The 11,192-nt window shown below is 36.3% G+C and overlaps 2 protein-coding genes across 3 annotated transcripts in view; both read left to right on the forward strand.

The window, feature by feature from the left end:
- Dmtn (transmembrane and coiled-coil domain 2 protein Dmtn) overlaps positions 1-11,192 on the forward strand; it is a 662,916-nt gene that overhangs the window by 36,770 nt on the left and 614,954 nt on the right. The window lies entirely within an intron of this gene.
- LOC137657467 (neuroligin-3-like) overlaps positions 1-11,192 on the forward strand; it is an 84,652-nt gene that overhangs the window by 1,868 nt on the left and 71,592 nt on the right. The window contains exon 2 of the mRNA XM_068391806.1: positions 313-481. Coding sequence (XP_068247907.1) covers positions 313-481 — 169 coding nt within the window. The remainder of the gene's footprint in view (positions 1-312; positions 482-11,192) is intronic.

Raw genomic sequence — 11,192 nt, forward strand, 5'->3', positions numbered from 1 at the left:
TTTCATAAGAAACATTAAAGTTAAAGACTTCCAATAAATTTGACGTCTTGTCTGCTGATGTTACTGATTAACAGGAAGACAACTTAAATAAATCAGAAATTCAAGTTGAGGTCCACCATCCCACTAAACACATTAATCAATAGGACACTAAGAAAAAAGACAAACACAAAACCCAATATATCAAGAGCCTCTCTATAGAAACCACTGGGGAATAGTGTTGGATCAAAAATTGCTAATGGGAAGACTTCATTCAAGGTATATTCCAAAAAATAAACCATAGTTTTTTCCTCCATTCTGCAATGGAATTGTCAGGGTTTAGGGCCAAATATGAAGAACTTAAGCTCCTCATTCATGGAAATTCACCTATAATTGTATTTCTACAGGAGAGCAAGCTCGATGCTAATACTCCTTGTCCTCGAGAGTATGCTAGCTATAGGACACCATATGATCAACGAGTAGGGAGCCATGGAGGAAGGCTTACGTAAGTTCATCGAGATGTTCCTCAAATATCTTTGTGTATCTGTACCCCTCTGCAGGCAGTGGTTGTACAAATAGATATAGGGAGAAAATACACAATCTGCTCTCTTTATGTGTACCCCTCTGCAGGCAGTGGTTGTACAAATAGATATAGGGAGAACATACTGTACACAATCTTCTCTCTTTACTTGCCTCCAAATGATAACATTTTGTATGATAATTTACTAGAGGTTATTCAACGACTACCACTACCTTTTCTTCTACTATGAGATTTTAATAGTAGACATCCTTTATGGGGAGATATTTTGGCAAATGCAAGGGGTAATATTATATCATCATTTGTGGAGAGTGAAGATGTAGGACTCCTTAATACAGGAGAGCCCACACACATCCATGTTCAGACAGACACCTTGTCATGCATTGACCTATCAATTGCAAGCTATAACTGTCTTCTCGATTTTGATTGGAGAACATTAGATGATTGGCATACTAGTGATCATGCACCAATCATTATAAACACCAACAATGGTCCACCTCTGCAGAGATCGCTGCAATGTAATCTTGACAAGGCGGACTGGGATAGATTTCATTATTTAAACGAAATTGAAGGGAATGCAGAACAATTTGAAAGTGTTAACGATGCCATAAACTTACTGAATATAACTTCATACAGCAGGAGTCAATTCACTTCCCAAAACAGCAGGGTTATTCAAACGACAACTAGTCCCCTGGTGGTCTTCAGAACTAGCTGTCCTTCACAGAGCCACTAGAAGGTCTTTTAACTCCATTGCGCAAATGCTGTACTGAGGAGAATTAGTGGTGTTAGAGGCATCATCTGCTGCCCTTTCTATCGACGCTCCTGGTCCTTCAGACAGTTTCGCCATTGCTGCTGACTGCACTTCCCCCAATCCTGTACATCATTCAAGGGGGAAGCAAGTCCTTCATCTGTCTCTCCTGGAAGTGTTTCTCCTCTTCGGGGGAGTTTACTCATAGAGACTCCTATCCCTCCATTAACCACAATTCCTAGTCTCTCAGGTGTCGCTTATTGTACCTCTTCTGTAACCTGTTATATTTGTTAATAACTGATAGAATTGATAAGTCAAATTCTTATAATTCTTAATAACATTTCATGATATTGTTGTATTTTGGCAGGGTGTATAAGGAGTTTACAGCCTTTAGCCTATTTATCTAACTTGACGTTTCTCTTAAAAAGGATTAAAGCTTGCCTTGAGTTGTCTGAATCTCTTGTAATTGTATGATGGGTCTTAAGCTGTATTATGAGATTGAATTTTTTTTTCCAAGTCGTAGTTGTTTGTCGCATGAAACTTTAAGGATTTAAGTATATACCAAATAAAATATACGTTCACAAATATTGACATTTGAGTAATTGCTCCATTTTTAATTTAGTATATATTTTGAATATATAGCAAATGTACGCTGACATCAAAAACTTCTTTTTGGTTGAGTATGTTGACGATGTTGGTTCCAGTTCGTTTAGTACCTCCTCCACCAACCCCTCCCCCTCTCCCTTTGCACACCATATATTGCTTTTTTTGGTCTTTTCCCCCAATTAAAGAATTTCCTAATTACTCTACAAAAAGAGGAGAGCTGCAGGACTGCATAATTTTTGAGTAAATGGAGAGCGTACTCTTGTAAACAACGACCAAAGCTTCAAAACAAAAAAACAAGAGGAAGAGTAATATTGTTATTATTATTATTACTAGCCAAGCTACAAACCTAGTTGGAAAAGCAAGATGCTATAAGCTCAAGGGCTCCAACAGGGAAAAATAGCCCAGTGAGGCAAGGAAATAAGAAAATGAATAAATGATGAGAACAAATTAACAATAAATCAGTCCACAAACAGTAACAACGTCAAAACAGATATGTCGTATATAAACTATAAAAAGACTTATGTCAGCCTGTTCAACATAAAAACATTTGCTGCAACTTTGAACTTTTGAAGTTCTTCTGATTCAACTACCCGATTAGGAAGATCATTCCACAACTTGGTCACAGCTGGAATAAAACTTCTAGAATACTGTGTAGTATTGAGCCTCATGATGGAGAAGCCCTGGCTATTAGAATTAACTGCCCGTCTAGTATTAGGAACAGGATGGAATTGTCCCGGAAGATCTGAATGTAAAGGATGGTCAGAATTATGAAAAATCTTATGCAACATGCATAATGAACTAATTGAACGACGGTGCCAAAGATTAATATCTAGATCAAGAATAAGAAATTTAATAGATCGAAAGTTTCTGTCCAACAAATTAAGATGAGAATCAGTAGCTGAGGACCAGACAGGAGAACAATACTCTTAACAAGGTAGAATGAAAGAATTAAAACACTTCTTCAGAATAGATTGATTACCGAAAATCTTGAAAGACTTTCTCAATAAGCCAATTTTTTGTGCAATTGAAGAAGACAGACCTAAGGTGTTTCTCAAAAGTAAATTAGCTGTCGAGAATCACACCTAAAATTTTAAGAGAGTCATGCAAAGTTAAAGAAATGTTATCAATAATGAGATCTGGATGTTGAGGAGCCACTGTGTCCTTGACCTACTTACAATCATACTTTGAATTTTGTCAGGATTCAACTTCATACCCCATGATATGTACCATGCACTAATTTTAGCTAGATCGCTATTAAGGGATTCATCAACCCCAGATCTACATTCAGAAGTTGGAATTGATGCAAAGAGATTAGCATCATCTGCATATGCAACAAGCTTGTTCTTCATGCCAAACCACATGTCATGTGTATATAGTATGAAAAGTAATTGGCCAAGAACACTACCATGTGGAGCACCAGATATCACATTCCTATACTCACTATGGTACCCATCAACAACTATTTGAGATCTATTACTTAAAGAATCAATAATAATGCCAAGAAACAACCCACCCACTCCCAACTGTTTGAGTTTGAAAACAAGGGCCTCATGATTAACGCAGTCAAAGGCAGCACTAAAATCAAAGCCAATCATACGAACTTCCTGACCACAATCAAGGGCTTTCTGTACAGCATTGGTGATTGTAAGAAGGGCATCACATACTCCGAGGCCTTTATGAAAATCAAATTGCAAACTAAGGAATAGATGATTACCTTCAGCAAACCTATTAAGACGTTTTGCCAGAAGACGTTCAAAAATTTTAGATGATATGGGAGTATTGGAAATTGGGCGGTAATCAGTTGGACTTGAGATACCACAAACACCTTTACATAGTGGAGAAGCATTACTCATTCTCCAACAAGTGCTAAAAGCTCCTCTTCTAGCTAACTTGCGTAAAATAACAGATAACTTTGGAGCTAAGAAATCTGCAGTCTTTATAAAAAACAAAGGAAAAATACTATTTGGGTCTACACCTCCATAAGCATCAAGGTCCATCAACAGCTTTAATTTCACGAGATCAAAAAGCTGAACTAGTTAGTTTAGCCTCAGGAAAACAGGAATGAGGAAGTTCAAGTTTTTCCTTGCTTTTAAAAACATCAACCAAAAGGGTTGCCTTTTCCCTTGGGCACTGAGTGACTCAGCCATGTGGTTTAAGGAAAGGAGGAACTGTTGCATCTACACCAAAGAGTGCAGATTTAAGTGTAGACCACCATTTATGTTCCTGAGTTGTACCAGAAAGGGTTTCTTTTATGTTAAATTGTATTCCTTTTCAGTTGAAGCATAAACTCTCTGAGCAAAAGCTCTAAGCTGAGTATAGATATTCCAGGTCAAATCTGATCTGTTACCCTTCCAAAGATGATAGGCCTCCTGCTTCTCCAAATAAGCACGTTTACAATCATCATAGAACCACTGTTTGTCCTTCACCCGGTATTTTAGCACATGAGAAGGGATACGCCTTTCAATTATGTTGACTAGATTTTCATTCAAAAGGACAACAGGATCAACACTAATATATAATTGTGACCAATTCAAGCACATAAGATCATGCAAAATCCCATTCCTGTATGCTTGAGATTTCATATGAATTTTACGTAAGTATGATCAGGGACATGCTGCTCAGTCTTTGCTACTAATGAAATCAAGGGATGATCAGATGTCCCGACTGGAGAACCAACTTTACTTGTTATAACGCCAGGGGAGTCAGTGTATACGAGGTCCAAACAATAACCAGACTTGTGAGTAGCTTCACTTATGATTTGCTCACAGCGTGATTCAGAGGCAAAGTCTAAAGCTCTTAAGCCATGGCGATCGGTAGGAGAGATAGAACTTAACCACTCCCTATGGTGAGCATTGAAATCACCAAGAAAGACAAAAGAAGCCCTTCTATCATCTTCTTGTATCTTACCCATAATGATAAGAAGACAATCGAAGATAGAATTATGCATGTCTGGATTCCGGCAGATTGAAAACAAATAAATGTTGTTATGCCTGCCACAAACTTTTATTACCTGAATCTCATGACATTCTCTTTCATAGCAGGACTTATGAGAAGCAGGGTACTCAATCCTGATATACACCTTCATTCCCCTGGTCCTAGAGATGGTATCACGTTTCAACATTATTGGATTCTTAAAACCAGTTATAAGGAGCTCAGATGAGTGCCTCGTATTAGAAACCAAAGTTTTTGAGCACAAAAGAATATCATACTGTCTGGATGCAACTGTAAGGTCTTGAATATTTGCATGAAGACCATGAATATTGCAATACAGTAGACGACATTGACGAAACCTAGGACGTACTGGTCCAAGATTTCACTCAATGTCTCCAGACAGCATGAGAATTAATAGTAATAAAAAAAAAAGACATACTTAAAAACTAGATTAACAAGAATTATAACAAAAACAATATGTACAGAAATATAAATAAAGTGATTGATCAAACCCATAGACTATAGAAAAAAAGTCTGAAAAACTGGTCAACATGGAGGAGCCGATACACCATGTAGAGCTAAATACTCTCCAGGATACCCACTTTAATTGAAGGGAGTACAGTAAGGGTGGTTTTGAGAAAAAAAAAGAATCCGATAAGGAAAAGACAACCTCTTGATAAACCACCAGGCATCTATGGCCCTTCTATTAAGCCTGCCCAACACACCATTTCAAAAAAACAAGAGGAAGAGGAAAAAAAAATAAGAATAGTGTGCCCGAATGTACCCTGAAGTAAGAAAACTCAACCCAAGACAGTGGAAGACCATGGTACAGAGGCCATGGCACTACCCAAGACTAGAGAACATTGGTTTAATTTTGAAGTGTCCTTCTCCTAGAAGAGCTGCTTACGATAATAGCTAAAGAGTCTCTTCTACCCTTACCAACAATTACAGTACAGTGATTAACCCCTTGGGGTAAGAAGTGTTTGGGAATCTCATTGCTGTCAGGTGTGTGAGGAAAGACGAGAATCTGTGAAGAATAGGCCCGACTATTCGGAGTATGTGTAGGCAAAGAAAAAATAAGCCGTAACCTTGGAGAGGGATCCAATGTATTACTGTCTGGCCAGTCAAATGATCCAATAACTCTCTAGTGGTAGTATCTCAACAGGTAGCTGGTGCCCTAGCCAACCTACCACCCATAAATAGAATAGTGTGCCTGAGTGTACCCTTAAGCGATAGAAATCTGACCCAAGACAAGTGGAAGACCATAGCACAAAGGCTATGGCACTACCCAGTTTAGAGAACAATGGTTTGATTTTGGAGCGTCCTTACCCAGAAGAGCTGCTTTCCATAGCTAAAGAGTCTCTTCTACCCTTACCAAAAGGAAAGTAGCCACTGAACAATTACAGTGCAGTAGTTAACCCCTTGAGCGAAGAAGAATTCTTTGGTAATTTCAGTGTTTTCTGGTGTATGAGGACAGGAGAATGGGGAAAGAATAGGCCAGACTATTTGCTGTATGTGTAAGCAAAGGAAAAATTAACTGGAGCCAATGTGGTACTGTCTTGCCAGTCAAATGACATAATAACTCTGATGACAGTATCCCGACGAGACTTCTGTCCCCTGGATGCAGTTTCAATGAGCCAGTGATGTAAATGATAAAACACATGGGAAGTTTCTGTCGAACAATCTGTAATATTTTGATGTTTATAAAGGGCCCATTAGTTTTCAAATTTAAAAGATGATTTGTCATGCCGGCCAGGTGTCTTGAGACGAGATTGTTATCATTGGAGGCTTTTTTATTGTAATAATACCGTTTTCTAGAACTTTACATGGTAGATTTAGTGACAGCGTTCCAAGTGAAGAGGGACTTTTGTGGCAGAAACATTGTTACTCACGTTCTTTTTTGTGACCGGAAATTGTGTATGTACGCGCGCGCAAAATTTCGAATCCCATGATACACTTCCTTTGTGGCTTTTATTCCTTTTTGGGGTTGAAGAGTCAAAGGTTTTCTTGAATGGGCCCAGTATATTTCATTTTACATCCATGTAGGCTAATGTTCGATCATCGTCCTGTACATTTTTTTTTTTTTTTACCTCTTGGTATTGAAATTGATGGTTTATGAAACTGAAAAAAAAATTCAACGGTCTTGTTGCTAGATTGCTGCATTCAAGGTAAACGGTGATGATAATAGCTTTTCCAGAATATTTAGGATAAAGAACCTTGGGGGATATATAGGTTTAAAAGTAATTGAATGACAAAGGCATAGAATTTAATTAAAAGTCCACAGGCGTAAACAGTTTTAGTGTGAAGACAGAAATGATAATATATATGGTCTCAAAGATTTTTAGATTTATGATAATAACTGTGTTCTGGGAAGAAAGCTACGTGTTATTTTTCGTAGTAAAGAGCTGGGTGATATACTAACTGGGCTGAAAGGATAAAGTTGTGCCTAATTGAGAGTTTTAAATAATCGTTCTGTTAAGGGATAAAACAGAAGTTAATGAATGGATCATTTGGTTATATGATTTTGGAATGACGGAAAAGGTGTATGTCGGGTATTCTGAATGTAGAGTAAATGAGAAATGTTGTTTGCGGCTTAGACTGAACAAGAATCATGAGTTTTCTAATGACTACTTCGGAAAGGGACTTAATTTTTGGAAAATATTTGTTTATTATTATTATTGTTAATTGCTATGCTAAAACCCTAGTTAGAAAAGCAGAATGCTATAAGCCCGGGGTCTCCAACAGGGAAGATAGCCCAGTGAGGAAAGGAAGGAAGGAAAAATAAAATATTTTAAGAATAACATTAAAATAAATATCTCCTATATAAACTACAAAAACATTAACAAAACAAGAGGCAGAGAAATTAGATAGATTGTGCCCGAGTGTACCCTCAAGCAAGAAAACTCTAACCCAATTTACTGGAAGACCATGGTACAGAGGCTATGGCACTACCCAAGACTAGAGAACAATGGTGTGATTTTGGAGTGTCCTTCTCCTAGAAGAGCTGCTTACCATAGCTAATGAGTCTCTTCTACCCTTAACAAGAGGAGAGTAGCCATTGAACAAATTACAGTGCAGTAGTTAAACCCTTTGGTAAAGAATTGTTTGGTAATCTCAGTGTTGTCAGGTGTATGAGGACAGAGGAGAATCTGTAAAGAATATGCCAGACTATTCGGTGTATGTGTAGGCAAAGGGAAAGTGAACCGTAACCAGAGAGGATCCAATGTAGAACTGTCTGGCCAGTCAAAAGACCCCATAACTCTCTAGCGGTAGTATCTCAACGGGTGGCTAGTGCCCTGGCCAACCTACTACCTATTATGTAGGTTTTACAAGTATGAACCATTATTGTTATACTTGGAAAAGGCAGGACTGGTGAGATGAGTTTTTCCTTACGTGAATACAAAGTAAATGGATAATTGATAACGGTATGGGGATGTGCTTACTTGGGAGGTAGTGCAAGTAGTATGTACAGTATATGGGTTAAAGTTCGATGATGAGTGATGTAAGCTGAAACAAACAAAGAGACCAGGTTGATAGGTCTGTGATTAAAGAAAACAAGAGGTAAGAGCCCTTAGGGTGCAGGGAGTGTTAAGGTTATAGGTACAGGTACACGGTAAGGCTCTATAAGTTTATTGAATGGAAGGTCTGAGAAGTCGCTGAAGAAAGCTTAGAAAATGTCGAGTTTATAGGATGGGAAAATTGTTAGTACAGAGTGAGAATCTTTACTTTCTGGGGGCTGCTGACGATGTTCATGTGCTTATATTATAGGGAATGGCTGTAAAGCCATAGAGTTTTCGTCTTTAAGTTGAATAAATGGCATAATATGCATATAATATATATATATATATATATATAGAGAGAGAGAGAGAGAGAGAGAGAGAGAGAGAGAGAGAGAGAGAGATCTATATATATACATATATATATATATATAGATCTATATATATATATATATATATATATATAGATCTCTCTCTCTCTCTCTCTCTCTCTCTCTCTCTCTATATATATATATATATATATATAGATCTATATATATATATATATACATATATATACAGTATATATATATATATATATATATATATATATATATATATATATGTATATATATATATATATATATATATATATATATATATATATATATATATATATACATGTGTGTGTGTGTGTGTAGATGTGTATACTGTGCAGTGTGCGGTCACGAACTTGAATATTTCATCACAATGAATAGCATAGGCTACTTCACTAGATGAAGTGTTCTTATGCAATATGTTGATGATGAGAGTGGCGGTGATGATTCTCATCCGGTTGAAAGATAAAAAGTTCTCCTTTGTCCTATCCCTTGGCTCCCCTCTCTGAAGACGAAGAGAAAGGATGCTTATTATCTTTCTTAACTGCGTCAAGACGGGGGTCATTCTTTAAATAGAGAGAGGCACAGGATATGGACGTTAGCTCTCTTTTGTGATAAAACGAAGGGATTGTGAAAGGAAAATGACCTTTGTATACAATAGATTTGTTCTTCATTCCGTGAAAATGTGTAGCATAGCTCAATGGATTTTATTTTTTTTTCCTCGTGTTTTGCAAGTTAGTCTTTTAGCTATACTGCAAATCAAACTATTTGAAACAAAGGTATTTCTTTAATCAAGTCAAAGCAATATAATGTTTCAATTTTAGAAACATGCTAAAGTACCTGCGTATCTTGAGCATAATTGAAGGCAAGAAGACTTTCTAGTAGCTATTGCCTCAGAGTCAAGGTATTCGTGTTTGACAATGATATTGCAATATTCCATTCATAATAACGTGTTAAGCGGTCGGTGTGTGCATTATATATATATATATATATATATATATATATATATATATATATATATATGTGTGTGTGTATATATATACATATACATATATATATATATATATATATATATATATATATATATATATGTATATATATATATATATATATATATATATATATATATATATATATAATGATGATCGTGATCATGATGATTTTATCAGTAACACACTCGAATTTAATTTTCTTTCTATTTTTCCACAAATTACTTTTGATATAGAATTTACTTTTTTGGGATCACAGACTCATATGGAAATTCCTTTTATGATAACTACTTAGAAGAAATAAAGATAGAGGGTAAGGACTTGGACCATTTTGCTGTAAAAAGAGATAGATTGAATTCCACATTCACATGTATTTGTGTCTTATGTGAAAACATAATATTCACGAGTGTTAGTGATAAAGTTATCTGAAAACCACCAAATTTTACTTACCAATCAGCTGTAATGGTGAAGATGGGTTGATTTCTATTCCTAGTATAAATCCTGAATTCAACAGGATTAAACTCATCGGAAGCGGCATCAAATCTTATCTCTCATTACAGCTGATTGCTGTCAACCTTTGTTTCTTTTTAGTGCTAAGGTTCGAATCCTTGGCCTAGTAGAAGTGTCGTAAAAGGAATAAGGAATTTCCCCATGGAGCTGTGATCCCGTGGCAGATAGAATATGATGCCAAAATTATTTGTGTTTTTTTTCAAATATATATATATATATATATATATATATATATATATATATATATATATATATATATCTGTGTATTTATTTTGAATTTAATTTAACACCTTAACATGTTCCTTAAAAATGCCCTTTAGAGGAACGAAGGAAGTCCAATTATTCACTATATTTCGTCCAATACACATCAGCCTTCTTTTTGGTGTAAAGTACCAAGAAGAGAGCCAGTTTGCATTGACTGAAATATATTGAATAATTTGAATTCCCTGGTTTCTTTAATAGGCCTGTTTAAGACACACACACACACAAAGACACACACATATATGTAAATATATATATATATATATATATATATATATATATATATATATATATATATATATATATATATATATATGTATATATATTTATATATAGGCTATTACTACACACTGAACCATTCCTCTAACAGAGGGTAACTCCAGATAAGAGTAACCCAAATTCATTGCCATATTGAACGTTAAATGGCTGAATCATGCATGAACCCCCTTTGCAGTAAAACTAATGCGTTGTGGTGTCTGTAAGGCAAAGGCGGCGAGGGAATGTTTAAAGGATATTTTGGGGGGAATGAATCCAACGATGATCTGGACTTTGATAAGTTGGAAGGGAGTAAAGAGTCCAGTGTGGATCTACTCAGCAAGTCTGAATTGGACAAGAACTTGATTGATGATGGGGAAGACAATTTCAACCGGCCTCTTCCCATAGGGTGTGCGAGGATTTGAGGTTGTATATGCCGGAAGATAGGAGGCAGAAGAGCCTGGCGGCGTGGCATGAGAGGGAGAGCAATAGAACTTTCAGCACCACATGCCCATGAGTAAGCTC

This window comes from Palaemon carinicauda, chromosome 18, assembly GCF_036898095.1.
Source record: "Palaemon carinicauda isolate YSFRI2023 chromosome 18, ASM3689809v2, whole genome shotgun sequence".
NCBI lineage: Eukaryota > Metazoa > Arthropoda > Malacostraca > Decapoda > Palaemonidae > Palaemon > Palaemon carinicauda.